Source organism: Aspergillus japonicus (assembly GCF_003184785.1).
Source record: "Aspergillus japonicus CBS 114.51 unplaced genomic scaffold BO86scaffold_129, whole genome shotgun sequence".
NCBI classification, from domain to species: domain Eukaryota; kingdom Fungi; phylum Ascomycota; class Eurotiomycetes; order Eurotiales; family Aspergillaceae; genus Aspergillus; species Aspergillus japonicus.
In genome coordinates, this window is record NW_020291766.1 from 1 (window position 1) to 14,875 (window position 14,875).

At 52.8% G+C, this 14,875-nt stretch overlaps 7 protein-coding genes across 7 annotated transcripts; 3 read left to right on the forward strand and 4 right to left on the reverse strand.

The window, feature by feature from the left end:
- Positions 1–144: 144 nt before the first annotated feature.
- On the forward strand, positions 145–3,710 carry BO86DRAFT_414256 (putative Avl9 protein). The gene is made up of 9 exons (XM_025674825.1): positions 145–417; positions 662–766; positions 850–1,092; positions 1,186–1,213; positions 1,269–1,466; positions 1,511–1,682; positions 1,730–1,770; positions 1,819–1,956; positions 2,009–3,710. Exons 1-9 carry the CDS (start codon positions 356–358, stop codon positions 3,389–3,391), a joined length of 2,370 nt encoding a protein of 789 aa, XP_025521820.1. The 5' UTR covers positions 145–355; the 3' UTR covers positions 3,392–3,710.
- Positions 3,711–3,901: 191 nt separating this feature from the next.
- On the reverse strand, positions 3,902–6,273 carry BO86DRAFT_452001 (fungal specific transcription factor domain-containing protein; the record flags this gene model as incomplete). The annotated part of the gene is made up of 6 exons (XM_025676898.1): positions 6,017–6,273; positions 5,655–5,926; positions 5,252–5,606; positions 4,704–5,205; positions 4,157–4,648; positions 3,902–4,111 (listed from the first exon to the last, which is right to left on the reverse strand). The coding sequence occupies exons 2-6, from the start codon at positions 5,869–5,871 to the stop codon at positions 3,902–3,904; spliced, it is 1,776 nt and encodes a 591-aa protein (XP_025521821.1). The 5' UTR covers positions 5,872–5,926; positions 6,017–6,273.
- Positions 6,274–6,963: 690 nt separating this feature from the next.
- BO86DRAFT_373874 (zinc-binding alcohol dehydrogenase family protein) lies at positions 6,964–8,305 on the reverse strand. Its single transcript, XM_025670397.1, has 2 exons — positions 7,812–8,305; positions 6,964–7,733 (listed from the first exon to the last, which is right to left on the reverse strand). The coding sequence occupies exons 1-2, from the start codon at positions 8,288–8,290 to the stop codon at positions 7,229–7,231; spliced, it is 984 nt and encodes a 327-aa protein (XP_025521822.1). The 5' UTR covers positions 8,291–8,305; the 3' UTR covers positions 6,964–7,228.
- A 1,439-nt stretch (positions 8,306–9,744) lies between these two features.
- Positions 9,745–9,966, forward strand: BO86DRAFT_271301 (uncharacterized protein; the record flags this gene model as incomplete). Its single annotated transcript, XM_025667221.1, has 1 exon — positions 9,745–9,966. A coding segment is annotated over one exon (222 nt), but the record flags the coding sequence as incomplete, so codon positions are not given.
- A 1,499-nt stretch (positions 9,967–11,465) lies between these two features.
- BO86DRAFT_393856 (ankyrin repeat domain-containing protein) lies at positions 11,466–12,233 on the reverse strand. The gene has a single exon (XM_025673105.1). The coding sequence runs from the start codon at positions 12,147–12,149 to the stop codon at positions 11,700–11,702; it is 450 nt and encodes a 149-aa protein (XP_025521824.1). The 5' UTR covers positions 12,150–12,233; the 3' UTR covers positions 11,466–11,699.
- Positions 12,234–12,627: 394 nt separating this feature from the next.
- Positions 12,628–13,425, reverse strand: BO86DRAFT_326960 (uncharacterized protein; the record flags this gene model as incomplete). Its single annotated transcript, XM_025668586.1, has 1 exon — positions 12,628–13,425. A coding segment is annotated over one exon (798 nt), but the record flags the coding sequence as incomplete, so codon positions are not given.
- A 956-nt stretch (positions 13,426–14,381) lies between these two features.
- On the forward strand, positions 14,382–14,832 carry BO86DRAFT_393857 (uncharacterized protein). Its single transcript, XM_025673106.1, has one exon. It carries the CDS (start codon positions 14,543–14,545, stop codon positions 14,759–14,761), a length of 219 nt encoding a protein of 72 aa, XP_025521826.1. The 5' UTR covers positions 14,382–14,542; the 3' UTR covers positions 14,762–14,832.
- The last annotated feature ends 43 nt before the right edge of the window (positions 14,833–14,875 follow it).

Genomic DNA, 14,875 nt, shown 5'->3' on the forward strand with positions numbered 1-14,875 from the left:
GAGGAGGAGGAGGAGGAGGAGGAGGAGGAGGAGGAGGAGGGGGGGGCGCGCAAGAGGGGGAAAAGCGGAAAGGGAACCGTTGAATCTCTTGTCTGGACTTCGGATCCAAAACCTCCTTTCCCTGGTCGGCTTCAACCCCCTCCCCTCCCCCTCCCCATCTCCATATCTCTGAGCTATTTACTAGTTAGTCCCTCAACTGGGGGTTTTGCTTTAATTATTATCGACTCGGTAGCACCCAACGCTACTCCCAATTCCTTCATTTAAGTGATCTGGGAGGGGATTCCTCCTCTTTAAGGAGGAGTTCTGCTTGGAACGTGTCAATTCCTCGGCTTCAATAGTTTCCCCCCTCCCCGCCATGTCTCACGTCCACCCCCGGCAGGACCCCATTGTGATGGTCATAGATTTTCACCATGCAAGGTATGTACATACTTGAGAAAGAGAGTAGAGGGAAGTCAACGGAGCGGTGGCTTTCTCTATTCTCTCGACGGTGGCGAGACCGATCGATTCAGAGCAAGCATGTCGGAAACATTCTTGCGGGTGCGCTTGTCCTTTGCGCCGCGGGTGGGCGCAATCCGCACCGAACCCCTATCTCTCACTTTTCTCCTTTCGCCATAGTGCAAGAATGACAAGCTAATTGTGAACTTCTATCAAACTTGTCTAGAGGCCCTGAAATTGAACTATGCTTCGGTGACGATGGAGGAGACCCGGCCGCGGAGAACGACTGGTCCTTGCTGCCATTCATGGCCTTATCGGACGGAGCGCATTTGTACGACCCGAGCTTGCTTTCCATTCCTAATCCCGTATCCCCGTACGAAATGCTCATTTGAGCTCATACCCATTGCCCACCAGGTCCACCGAGGAGTTCTCTTATTTCACGGTCCGCCGGAAGGAGACTGCGACACAACCTGCCACCTCCCTGTTCGGCATCTCATGCTCCCGACAAATCGACTCGAATATTCTCCTCTATCGACCGCCGGACGTCACAAGGTCAACGGTGCAGAAAGCGGTGGTTGTGATAACGGACAGTCCCCAGAGGTTGGGGCAACTGAGGGAGAAGCTCTCAATCGTCACGTCGGCATGGTTTGCGCAACGGTATGTGCAGCAATGCTACCAAGTGTTCCTCTGTTGTTCTACTTTGGTCTGGAGGCTTCTTGGTGGTGCCACGATCGCTGACACATGCAACAGCGACTTTTCAGATCACGACATATTGAAGGTGTGCTCTCATCCGTGTGAACAAACCCATGGTCTCCGATTGACATTGTGTCTAGAAATTTCGAGAAGGGCTGGTTATCAGCCTGAAGAAAGATGAGGATACGAAGGACCAGAATCTGGGTAAGACGATGGAGACTGATCGTACGGTCGACCTGGGCTTACGCAAGCGCGAAGGGCTTTCCCTGCGGGAAATGATTCATGAGTTCAAGCACCAGACGCTTGTCCTGTTCAAAGCTCTGCTTCTGCAACCCAAGGTACATCCCTTATGCCCAAAAAGGACTCGGCTTACCCGAAATAGATGCTGTTCTTTGGTTCCAAGTGTGAACGGCTATGCATGATACAATTCTCTCTTATCTCGTTGATACCGGGTTTGATGAGTCGCTTGCAAGACTCTGCCGATCCAGCCTTTGACACCTATGCGCAGACAGTGGAAAAGCCCACTTCTCTGAAGACAAGTGACAGAAGCTCCTGTATGCTGTCGGCCCCGCTTATTTGTGATTTACGCTGAACCCTGCAGTGCTGGCATACATGGGACTACCCCTACAGATTTTTGGCAAGGTGCGTATATCTTCACCTGATTACCCTGGACGAGCTAACTTCTCGTAGGGAAGCATGTTCGGACCATACACCCCCTTGCAGCAACTGGATCTGCTGGCGGATCACGGAACCAAGTCATATGTTGTTGGATCCACAAACTCTTTATTGCTGCAGCAAAAAGATCGCTATAGCGATATATTGGTCAATGTCAGGATATTGTACCATACCATTCCAGTTCAACTGCTAATGTTATGTGCAGCTTGACGAAGACACTCTTACCATCAGCTCGCCGTCCCTCAGAAATGCTCTTACTCTCTCTGTCGCGGATAGGCGCTGGATCGACCTTCTCACTCAAATCATCAATGAAACCTGGGATGATGCGCATCCCCAGCAGCCCAAAACGCATGGCTACATGGGCTCCGAAGAATTTATCAGGCTCCAGTTCGAGGAATATCTCTTGGCGTTGCTCTCCTGTATGCAGTATCACGAGGAGCTTAGCTCTTCCACTACTGGTGAGCCAGGCGGAAGAAGCCGTGCTCAGCTGGACGCTTACAACATCGAGGGTGATCCGGCGCTGGAGTTCAATGCAGAATTCTTAGCGCAGTGGAGCAACACACCTAATTATTCATTGTTCAAGCGCCTTACCTCTGATGCGCTTTTATTTTCAATTGTGGAGCCTCGTCACCCGTGCGCAGGGGGTCTGACAATCGACGATGTTCAACGACGTGTAACCCAACAGGTTGCCGAGCTGCACTTAGACGAGCGCGTGCGGGAAGGCCGCGAGGCCCTGAACAGACACCTCTCGACAGGCCAGAAGAAAGTCAGTGCTGCTTTCAACAGCTTCTGGGCAGATATTGAATCCATGCGGGAGGCCCAGCGGAAGAAGACCGAAGAGAAAACGACACCCTCGCAACGATCGTCACTGGACAGGGGATCCAGAAACTCGCCTCCATTTTCTCCTTCTGATACAGCATCGATCAATTCCACTGGAGGGGCTTCGTGGTTCGCTGGACGTAAGGCCCCCTCGGTGGACATGGCACAAGCACAGGCTTCCGTGAGTGCTGTGAGCCAAAAGGCGGGCGCCTACTTTAGCTCTTGGGGCACATGGGCCAGCGAGAAACGAAAGGAATGGCAAGAAAAGAAGCCCACGCCAACATCACCTATCACGACGTCGCCCTCTGTTCCCACCTCGACCTGCAGCACTGAGGCGGGTGAAACAGACCGAGGTAGACTCTCTATGCAATCACGGCGAAGTGAAGACTTCTCGACATTATCCCGGAGCGGAAGCAGGAGAAAGCGGTGGAGCAATATTCTTCTCCGCCGCGAAAGCGGCGAGTTCAGCCGCAAGGATGACCAGACAGGGGATAGTGACGAGCAGGAAACTACGTATTCAAAGTCCCCCTTGTCGCAGGAGGCTCCAGCTCTTGGTGAGACTCACAGCGAGGCAGTGGTTGGTCAACAAGAGCACACCACTCAGCATGATGCCGAAAACCAGGGGAAGGACATGACCACAGTCTCCGATAACACTGTCCATACAATTACAGAAACCCAGAGGAATTCCCCGTCCCTGCCACCCTCTCCTAAGGAAGAACTACATTCGAACACCTCTGAGATACACACCGAGAATGCAGGCCAACCATGATAAGCTGCTCCATCGGCAGGTGGCGACGAGTTCGGCCTCGGGTTCGAATCCAGCCGAACATTTTCATGTCTAATAATATCACCCTTTGCAGATATGCGTGAGTAAATAGGGGAATTTTTAATATTTTTGTTCAACATAATGTCATTATATACATATTTCTTCTGGGTCTCCTGGTTCGCCCGTTCTACCCTCGATCGGAAGGAGACTTGGGCTTCAAAAATGGATGTATTTTTACGCTCATCGGCTATCGTCAAGCCTAAAGAAACCCCTCCATGAGCACTGACTAGGATGAAGCTTGATTGAGACTTGGAATACTGCCATTTGCTAATTTGAAGATAATGAACTGATTGCGAAAACGCAAATCTAGTTATACGTTACACAAATTTACAGAAAGCCAATTTGGTACCGGGCACGCACGGACGGACATCGCTTGTCTACTTACCTTTTACCATTGTCAACTTGGTTCGCTGGGGGTTCCTCCACATGTGAACGCCTGATAAGACAGACAAATCAAAAAGGAGGCGAAGAATATGTTCTGGCTAGCATCTGCTCTTCCACCAGCTGCAAAACGGGCTGACCAAGGTTGTTGTTGAACCGCTTCAGACTACGCATCGCCTCCGTGAGGTCCTGCAACTGCTTCATATTGGAGTCATCGGGCCTTTGAAACATGATCAAGAACTGAACACATACTGACATAGGGATCATTGTCAGAGGATGGACCTGGAGGGTCAGCGCTGTAACAGCTCGCGGGATGCTAGGTCTCACCTTCAAAGAGTTCAGATTACAAAGTCGATTCGTCAAGTCGACGATATCTCGCGCAGCTGCCAAAGATTGCTTCTTGTACTCTCGCAACAGTTCATCCTCATCTTCTCCAGGGAGAGCCTCACAAGCCATCGTCTGACAAAGGTGAAGAATGATCGCTCGCCACATGAGATTGACAAATAGAAGCATAGGGTCCGCCTGGGGCATATCGCCTGGGTACTGCGACGCGAAAGCCTCCATGCGCCGCATCAAGAACGAGTTGATCCATTGGTGCCGCTTTCGAAAGTCTTCCGTGGCGTTGTAGTAGATGTCGCGCACGAGGAGTTGGTGGCGGTGCGAGAGTGCACGGCCTCCAATTGTCGCAGCGACGATGCATTCGGTGAAGCTTGAGACAGCTGCGGGATCTGTGGCTGACAGAGCCTCAGGAAGGAACCCCATCAAGATTGGTTGATCATTCTGGAAATTCCCTTCTGGCGCTGGCAGGCGGATGGCCACCTGGCTCAATTAGTTCCGCTTTTCCTTTGAGATTGGGTAACTCAGCGCCACTTACGCGTTCACTGAAGGTCAACGGCGACCCCGTCCGCATGCTTACGAAGCGGTCCAAGCAATAAGCCATCCAGAAAGTTCGGCGCTTCTGCTCCGACTCGATCCATTCTCTCTGTCCACACGTGAGATCCGTACTGTCAAGGCCATTGAGCCACTCAAGCTGAATCAGCCGAAATGCTCGTCCAGCGCTGATCCAGCTCCGGCGCAAGTCAACATCCATAAGCTCATAGACGGCAAGCAAGAGCCATCCTTGCACCTGCTCGAGCTCTATCGAGGGCATGGCTGCGGGGTGGGAATCCAGCGCCTCCAATTTTCGTCTCGCGTTTTGATATAAGGAGCTACCGATGCTCTGGTAGTGCACGGAGATCGAGGCGGCGAGAGCCCATGTAGCATGCTGTAAGCACGACTGTGCCTCTGTTTGGAAGGGCAGCCGCCGCCAGTCGAAGTAGCGGCGCTGGTGCTGAATGGGCATAAAGCTCTGGACTCGATCGAAATACAGTTGATCCCTGTACCCGTTAGATGGTCATTTGGGATTTGGGATGGAGGACTGACAAGTCTGCTTGCATCAACTCTGATATGTGAACCTCACTAACGTCCTCGGACGCTGATCTCGGGACTGAAAGAGGATCCAAACCTGGGATGGACATCTCGTCTCCAACGCTGGACAGCTGTCTTGGCGGGGAAATGGAAGGCACTGGCGTTGGGACATCTCCCAACAAAGAACCGGGCAGGCTCTCTGCCGTCAAGCCCGAGTACGAATCCTCCACGATTTGGTTTTCCAGCATGGGTATCTCCCACGCTGACAGATCAACCTGCTCATCCAGCAACTGGGTCTCTGGCGGCTGCGCCTCGGGAGGAGTGACCGTGCTTTGACCTTGATGTTGAAGTAGGATGTTTTCCAGAGTGGCTGGGAGATGTTAGCAATACCCTCTCGAGAGTTCAACCTCGTACTTACCGACTCTCGCCTGCAGCACCTTGAGATATCCGCGCTTGGGGCCTCGCGGCGAGCGCGCGGTAATCACTAAACACTCGACGCCTGAAGCCTGGCACATGCCACACTGCGGCTGACGGCGATCACAACGGAGCTTCCGCCGTCGACATTCCTCACACGCTGCTCCGGGCTTCTGTCGCTTTCTGGGAGGGCTGTCCCGGCTCTCGACGACTTGCGACATGTTGAAAAGCTGCAGGCTGGCTCAAAGAATACACCGGTCTAGATACCCGATGTTGCTGAGTTGATATGAATCAGCGCTGAACCATTTAGCGGATTGCTCGCGGATGCGTAGTGCTGGGTATAGTTCTCGCTTAGGGCTGTCTTACCGACGAGCTGTCCTACACTTTGATTCTCCGATCTTGCTTGACCCCAGAAAGGCGACCGTGTTGCGATGTGCTGCCTTTCTACGTCTGTAGGGACGGGTAACGCATAAGCGCCACGGCTGGTCTCAGGTTCTTCAAATACGGATCAGCGATCCGGTGGACGAATTACGGCGATCCTCACCTGAGATATTGGTTGGGATAGACTCTCTTTCTGGGTTGTTGATGACAACACGAAGCGCCATCACTGCCTACTGAAGTCGGATTCAAACTGGTGGCTGCCGATGTGTGATGACCATGAGGAACATGCACACTCTAGCTGTCAACAGCCTTGTTTATTGGGCTCATTAGAGTTACGGGTGTTGAGGCTGAGTTCTGTGGATCGATTGCAGATAACTCAACTCACTCTAACCAAACCACCACCTGCGCTGACGCCACTTCCGTCAGGGCCGTATATGGGAAAGGCGCACAAACCATTCCAAACCGCGCACTTGCCCTTTCTGGGTTGTTTCAACGTCTCTGGCTCAGTTCTATTCATTACCCCACTTGGGTCTGGTGGGAATAAGCTTAAGGGTTTGGCTTGTCGATGACTGCCTGTCGTATGCTGGGCTTGATGCCCGAACCCTCGTCCTATCTTTGGCCAAAGCTTGTTGCCAAGCCCGTCAAACGTGGTTGACATGTTGTGAAAAGAGGCGGCATGACCGAGGCTCTGACACGAGGCTTATGGCACATGTTCGTGAGAAGCTGTCCTTGGTAGAGAAGAGGGGTATCTACACGCGGGCTATGTGCTCTTCCAAGCACTAGGGCATTTAACCTTTCAAGTATTGAGGCTGAAGGGCCGTAAAACGTCCAATTTCTACATTCGACTTCCTGTGCGGCTGGTCAGCTACGTACGGATTATAGGACAGCAAACTTTATTTGAAGGTCAGTGGTGTACCGATGGCATCAGGAATGTGTACGACCTTGCGTTTTGAGTCAACGGCTCTATCATGCCAACGGCTTTTATTGCTCCTACTTATGGGGCTATGGTGTCATAAACTTTCCTTCAACGAAATCCCGACAACACGAATACTGTGGCCAGTCCCGGGGTGCATGAGTCCAACTGGCAGGGCGGAGCATATCGCGACAAATGACAAGGCCAATAGGATACGAGGCAGTTCGGGAACCAGATGGAACGATGCGACAATCAGCGTTACACAAACCCGGCCGGTAGCTCGCTCACAGCACGACGACAATCTTTTGCGCGGAGGTGCCCTGCGCCTGTCGATCGACCGCTGCCTGGATGCTGTGCAGACCATGGCCTGCGACCAGGGGCTCCGGGGCGGGGGTGAAGGATCCTGCCTTCAGCGCGCGGGGGAGGAAGTCCTCGTAGATCGCCTTACCCACCGCATTGTCCTTCAGCGTGGTCCCAAAGACGCTCTTGACGGTCACGCCGTCGGGGGCCTCGAACCCACCCTTGACCGTGGCGACGAACTTCGCACCCTGCGACCGGCGGACCACCTCCACGGTCATCGGCGTGGCGGCGAACCCGATACAATCCATGGCGCCGACCAGGGTCTTGCCCTCCAGCCACGCCACGAGCTCGTCGACGACGGTGGGGCTGCGGTAGTCGAAGACCCGGCCGGCGCCGAGCCGCGTGGCGTGGTCGAAATTCCGGGGCGAGGCCGTCGTGACGACCTCGTAGCCGGCGGCGACGGCCAGCTGGATGGCGTTGCTGCCCACGCTGCCGGCGCCGCCCCAGACCAGCAGCGTTTCCCTTTCCCCTTCGGTGGAAGGCCGCCGGTGCGGCGCCGAGGGATACCGCAGCGCGAGATGAGTGTCCTGGAACAGGCCGCACGCGGCGGTGGACAGGCCCAGCGGGATGACGGCGGCGGCCTCGTAGGACAGGGTGTCGGGCAGCTCGCTGGCCATGTTGGTCTGCAGGATGGTGTAGGCCTGGAAGGCGTGGTCCTGGTCGCGCTTGGTGGCCATGCCCACGGCCAGCCCGGCCACGCGATCGCCCGGCCGGAACCGAGTCACTTGGGGCCCGACCTGGACGACTTCCCCGGCGACGTCCTGGCCCAGGATGGTCGGGTATTCCATGGGCCACCATGCCTTGGTTTGGAGGCTGCCGTCGACGGGGTTGATGGCCACGGCGTGGTTGCGGACCAGGATCTCGTTCTCGGCGGGTTCCCAGAGGGGCGCATGTTGTAGCTGGAAGGGGTGGGCTTTGGGTTCGAGGAGCCAGGCGGCTGTGTTGGGGGAGTTGGGGGACTTGGAGGAGTTGGAGGATGTGGACATTGTGGTGGTGATTGGGTTCGGTGGTTGAGAATGGGTTAGGTGATGATGAAGTCGAGTGCGAAGGCTAAGGAGATTAAGGAAATTGAAGAGATTGGTTTGTGTGTAGTGGTTTTGTTGTTGTGATTGTGTGGTAGGACTGTGTAGGATCTTGTAGCCGTGCAGTGTCACCTTATATAGTAGTGTCTGTTGTCTATCTGTGGTGTATGTGTATGTGTATACACAAGTTGACGCTGGTTCTCGGTATATTGGCTATCTCCGGTGGACAACTCCGGGCGGGCGGCGGTGGAGTCTCGGCCTCGGGGATTTAGGTGAGGTACGGTACGGAGACCCGTGACGGTACTGTACCTTACCGAGTACGGAGTACGGAGACCAACTACTGGTGCTACGAGTCATTACCTCCGGCGTGCAAGTAGGAACTACCCCATATTCGGTTAAGTGGGAGCTGTCAGACGGGGAATGCATTGCTTACTTGCTTGCTTGCTTGTTTCCGACCTCGTATCAAGCAGCTATTGAGCTACTGAGCATCCCGCTGACTCTTACCCAGTGCATTCGACATTGAGTAGGCACATACATAGCACAAACCCATCCAGCCATACAAAACACAAACATTGGCATCCAGTCCCCAACTCAAGCATTGAAGCAAAACCCTCCCCCCTTCCCACCTTACAAGGTTCTCAAGAACTATAACTACCATCCCAGCAAAGCGCCGCCCCTCAACCTCAAGCAAAGGCAAACCAACTAACGACCCCCAGCCTCCCGAAATTCCGAATCCCAAATCTCAAATCCCATCTCAAGAACCAGTTTCCACCGGAAAGGACCCCCAACAAGACCCGCATCGGAACCACCGCCCCCTTCTCGACCTCCCACACTCCCCGCCGACCGTCCGGATCCGCCGCCACCATCGCCCACACCTCGGCCGCGGACGCGGCCCGGCAGAGGTGGATGCTGCCGATGATGCGGCGGAGCTTCCTCTCCTCGTTGTCGGGCGAGTCGTGGTGGGAGGACAGCATCGGCCCGCCGAAGGTGATGCGCTGGGACTCGATGTGGGCGCGATTGGCGAGGCGGGTTTTGGGGGGGGTGGGGGGAGGGGGTAAGTGGTGGTGGACATTCTTTTTGGGTTGGTTTGAGGGGGCTGGTTGATTTGGGTTTGTTGAGGAGGGTGAGATGGGCGTAGGGTTTGTGTTTGAGGTCAATGGTTTTCTGTTTTTTTTTTTTTTTTTTGATAGACAGAGGTGTAGAGTGTGCGGGTCATGGTTGTAGTTGTGGTTGTGGTTGCGTGCAGCAAGGTTGGTTCTCTTCAGAAACTAACCGGCCGAGGGCTGGGTTGGCGAGATACTCCGTGGGAGTTTCTCGACCAAGGGCCCCGGGGAAAAGGCGGAGTTTCTGTTTCTCTCTGCTTTTCTTTTCTGTGTGAGGGTCGGGTTCTTGGGGGTTGGACGAAGATACCCTCGAGGGACATGGTGCAGCAGTTCACGGCGGGGTACTATCGCAGCGCGCGGCATCGGGTGGTGACTTCGGCGGAGCGGCATCGGTATAGTGTTCCGTTCTTCTTGAATGGGCAGTTGGGGCTGAGGTGTGCGGCGTTGGATGGGTCCGGGGTCGAGACGGTGGTCGGCGAGCATATTCGGGGCAGGCTGATTGAGACGATCGGGGTGCCGGGGGAGAAGTTGAAGTAGATTTGGGGCTAAGGGGGTAATCAACCTGTGTCGTGGAGATGGGGGTTCGAAGTTGTAGGAAGGTATAATACCGGTTAAGGACTATTTGAAACGAGCTGTTAATGCTGAGGATTGTGAGCATCTGGTTATTACTGGTTTGTACTCAGTGTAGTGTAGGTTCGGGGGGGTGTGAATCTGGACTGGATCCGGCTGTAGGATAATTGAGCTGGAGGAGGAGAGGAGGTGGCGGGGGTGGTGGTGGTGGTGGTAGTAGTCGAGTCTTAGGCCTGTCTAATAGATGACCTTTGCAAAGATGAATGCTTATGTTTACCAGTACTGCTTTAGCTTGTTTTGCGACCTTTCCTTATAGGTGTCTTCTATGTATCTTGTAGTACATCCAAGACATATCGGCGTAGAGTGTTCTGATATCCAGTAGGGCCAGATTCAGGCACAATCTAATCGGAAATAGGTTTGTGTAGTATACCAGAAAACGGAGGATTGAGGTGAGGCACACTGAGACGTATGCTTTCAAACAATGCGACATCTGTTTTCCATCAACTTGATGGTATTCAGAATTCTAGCAGCGGTGCAACTGTGTGCAAGTGATGCAGTAGTTATGCAGATCCATCACTGCGCAAGTAGCGGCTGTACTCGATTACGGTATAGAAACTTTAGTGGTATGTATGCCTTCTACACTTAAAGAGGGAAATCTTCACAGTCAAGCACTCTTTTCAATCACCTCTACTCATGATTCCGGTTTTTATTGTTTTCTATCTCTCAAGTCCTTTAGACTAGACTGTTTTGGAGCCTGTGGAGTCTTGATATATGGAATGTCGTAATGAATGGAAGAGCAATTGCTATTTCTAGCTGTGATATGGATCAGGAAGTGAGGGGGGGGATGTAGTCGGATGCTGCGACCTGCTATTTTGAGTCGGGTTGTGTTTTATAGAACCGCTGGCCAATGTTTTCTGATACTGTTGCCCATACTCAAAGCGGTTATCTTATGGTGATGAAGTGGTGATTTGATTTGGATGCTATTCTCATCGCTACAGAGGCGTCGGAAATAGAACTGGAATTGCTGGGTACAGCTTGTGAGTCGTAGAGTTCATGATGGGCGCTTATTCAGGAAATTTGCCCTCTGACATCTGCAGTCAATATTGGCAGACGATAACGAGCGCCAAGTAGTCAGGGTCTGGCGATAAACATAATATACTTTCTGACATTCCGGGAGATCCTGGGACCCACTGGATAATCCCCGGACACCTAAAGCAAAGATTTGAATGGATCATTCACCGAAGATGGTGACAAAACAAATCAGAATGGTTGAATTGGAGTATCGTACTGGATAGTGGTAGTACTAGCGAAAACGAAAAAGATTGATTTGCAGGTAGTAGACGTCCGAGAGTTCTGATGTCTTTGTTACTGTGTAGGTAGCCAAGTCGACTCGAACAGTCGCTCTCTCATCCCTTGAAGACGGTACGCACTCTGGTGTAAAGGATCTCAATTGTCTGGATATAATTGTTCATTGGGTTCCTCCTGCGTCTGAGGCTATAGAACCAATCTCAACATCATAGATGAGCCCCTTTGATGCGGCCAACTCCCTAGCCGACTGGCCAGATGCCGCTCGAATGTCCGGGTCAGCCCCTGCCCGGAGCAAAAGTTCGATATGCTCGGCACGTATGTGGCCTCCGAGTTGACTGGCGGGGTTGTGGCAATGGGTCTCAATGTACATGTAAAGGGGAGTGCGGCCTTTGTTATCTTGCGGCGATACGGCCCGCGGGCTGCAGCCGGTCGATGAAGCGTTGCACGGCGGCTTCGCAGCCCCAGTGGGCCGTTGTCATGAAGGCTGTATGCGGTCTTCCGTCCTCACCCAGCTGTCCGAATTGCGTGCCGCAGAATCCATCAGCCGACACGTCGTCCTGGGAGGCATCCGCCCCCGCGTCGAGCAGCAGGTCTATGAATTCTGGAGAGTTTGCCATGCCGGCTAGGTGCAGGGGAGGTAAGCAAACAGCGCCATACGACTCACGGCCCTTCTGATTGACATCGAAGCCGCGGGAGATCAGGAAGCGGGCAATCTCAGGACGGTTGTTGTTGATTGCGATGTGGAGGGGCGTGTCGTCGTGTGTGGGCAGATCCGCAGAATCCGCAGAGTCAAGAAGCACGGCGATGGCAGGCAGATGGCCTACTCGAGTCCATCCTATCATCTGTTCATTCAGCCCGCTCCTTGCCGGGTACGGAACTCGTGGGTAGCAGGCCATGGCTCTTTAGGAGGCCAAGGGAGACATAACCCATGGGACAGATCAAATGGAAGACAACTAGAAAGCAATTTGATATGTTCATGTTTCGGGTGTGACCCGGAAAGAATACAGGATCTACAGTACGTGACGTGTTATTTACTGCGGATTACAAACAAACCGCATGACCCTTGAAGCCCCAAGCTCCGAAGCCCAGATACCTCAAATCCTCACGTCATGTTGGATACTACTCTCTAGATCTTCTCTGTGACTGAATGAATCAAGCCGAACAACTACTGTACTCTGCCAAGCAGTTTGCCGCTGCACAATACGCATCTGAGCTACCGCAATAGCCGTTCACGGAGCAGCAAACCCCAAATTGACTCCCCAAGCACGTTGCGTTGTCGGAGGACATGAAACTGCAGAGGCCATTGGTGCTTATGGGCGGCTAAATGCAATTGCCAAAGGCAGACTGATACTGACTAACTCCGCAATATGCGTCGCTGCTGCCACAGTAGCTGCTTGTAGAGCAGCAGTCACCAAACTGGCTGCCCGCACAGCTGGTGTTAACAAATGATATGGAGCCGCACAATCCGTCCTCACAAGTGCCATAGGACAAGTCATAAGAGCTAATACCGCAGTATTCGTCTGTACTTCCACAGTACCCATTAATGGAACAGCAGTCACCGAAGGTGCTACCCGCGCAGGTAGCGTTAGAGGAAGAAAGCACTTTATATAAGCCATCTGCGCTGACTGTGGGGCCAGTATTACAGGTCCCAAATGCAGATAAACAATTGTTATAGGCACAGTAGTCGGAGGTGCTGCCACAGTATCTGTTATTTAAACAACAGTTGCTAAATGGACTACCAGTACAGGTGGTATTAGAAGTTGATAAGGCACTACACAAGCCATCTGAACTGACTGGAGGAGCCTTAATGCAGCTTCCAAACGCGCTTTGGCACGTCTTGTAGCCACAATAGTCAGAAGTGTTACCGCAATATCCACCCGTGGAGCAACAAGATCCAAATCGGCTTCCGGTACATGTTGCATTGGTTGATGACAGGGAGGCACAGAGCCCGTCTAAAGAGATCGGATTGCCCGAGATACAACTACCAGATGTAGAGTCGCAGAGTCCCGCAGCGCAGTAGTCAGAAGTACTGTCACAATATCCCGATAGCAAGCAGCAGTCCCCGAAAGAGGAACCCAGACAGGTTGGACCGTTTCCACATAGCCCGTTGGTGGAGACGGTTAGATTCCCACTGATGTTCGTCACCCTGCATTATCCGGCAGGGTCCCGGAAACCATAGTGGAGACTTCGTACAGCAAAGGTGAAATGAGCGAACCAGTCGACAATTCCGATGGGTATGGCAACCACATTGATCAAAGCGTGGTAGTTTATTTAGTGGCTTCTCCACGCCTACTACTATCTGCAAGCCAATGGAAGAGGAAAGAGATTTTTTGTCCGCTTGGCACTTTGTGCGACAGGTAGACAGTTTTCTACTGGCGAGAGGAGGGCAAGCACTTCATCTCACTTTCGAAAGTATGAGGTCTCGGCATTCTATGATGGCATTATGCTGAGAGTAATCTTGACAGAGAACTATCCAGTACCACCCTGAAGGTAGAGAAGGGTTCTTTGCACAGACAACCCCGGCAATGACAGCCTTGATGCCCATCGGTCACCTGAAAGCCGGCCCCGATGAGTTGCCGGAAGTCTACGTCGCAAGTGGATCCCCATGGTATTTATACCTCTTTCGGTCAAAATTCGGATTTTCAAGGGGTTTCCTTTTCCGAACCAGGTTTTGCCTGCGCCAGTAGGTCAGCTGGCTGTTGAGTAAGGATCCCCTAAGCCCTGGGGGCCGATTACCTTTTTCATTCCCTTCGTAGCCAAATGGGGGGAACCATATGAAGTTGCAGGCTATATTCGTTGCTTGAGAGACTGGAAAATGGACCTCGGTACTCGAACTCGCTACTCTATACATACGCGGTATCGCTGAGGGTTAAAAACTCCCCTTCAGGTTGCTACCCTGATGTTCAAATAAGCGGCAAATTATCTGTATTTGTTCCTGACAGGTTTCCACCGGGCGGCAGGTTGCCTCTTACGTACTAGTCTGATCGCTAATCTAGATTCATACTTCGGGGTGGTTCCACGTTCAAGCTGGAGGTCGCATACCGCGCTGACGTAGACCGTTCACAATTTTGGGCCTTGCTATTGAAGGGATATAAGTCATAAAATTCAGACCGTGTTCACGACAACATTGACGATTCTACTGAACTCATCAAGCTTCGACCGCCACGATGAGACCTTTTCCCACCTGAATCTTAGCAGTGGGCGCCAGGGCCAGCCACCGAGACTGTTGGGCACCATGAATGGCAGACAGGTCCCCGTAGATAACGTCTTACACCCGGCCTGGAGAGACTCCGTCGTCCATCTCATAGTCTCGCAAAGCTGGGACGAGTCTCTTCCCTCAGGTCTCGCCGAGCAGGCTATCCATAAAATGACCTATGACAGGGGCTATGCCCTTGGCCAGCTGACCCCTGATTCAGGCGCTTATTTCGATGAGGTCTGTTCCGCGAACGATTAATGTTTACACTGTTGTTGGAGTTGCTGACCGGTTTGGGGGGACAAAAGGCGAACCCATTGGAGCCCGAGTGGAAAAAAAAAAAAAAAAAAAAAAAAAAAAAAAAAAAAAAAAAAA

What these genes read in the sequence shown, in the direction of transcription:
- BO86DRAFT_414256 (XM_025674825.1), top strand. Translation starts at nt 356, where the DNA reads ATGTCTCACGTCCACCCCCGGCAGGACCCCATTGTGATGGTCATAGAT. An exon ending in CTCTGCTTCTGCAACCCAAG is followed by an intron (nt 1,467 to 1,510) that starts GTACATCCCTTA and finishes TACCCGAAATAG; the next exon opens with ATGCTGTTCTTTGGTTCCAA. An exon ending in ATAGCGATATATTGGTCAAT is followed by an intron (nt 1,957 to 2,008) that starts GTCAGGATATTG and finishes TGTTATGTGCAG; the next exon opens with CTTGACGAAGACACTCTTAC.
- BO86DRAFT_373874 (XM_025670397.1), bottom strand. Translation starts at nt 8,290, where the DNA reads ATGTCCACATCCTCCAACTCCTCCAAGTCCCCCAACTCCCCCAACACA. An exon ending in GACACTCATCTCGCGCTGCG is followed by an intron (nt 7,734 to 7,811) that starts GTATCCCTCGGC and finishes CGGCGCCGGCAG; the next exon opens with CGTGGGCAGCAACGCCATCC.
- BO86DRAFT_393856 (XM_025673105.1), bottom strand. Translation starts at nt 12,149, where the DNA reads ATGATAGGATGGACTCGAGTAGGCCATCTGCCTGCCATCGCCGTGCTT.
- BO86DRAFT_393857 (XM_025673106.1), top strand. Translation starts at nt 14,543, where the DNA reads ATGAATGGCAGACAGGTCCCCGTAGATAACGTCTTACACCCGGCCTGG.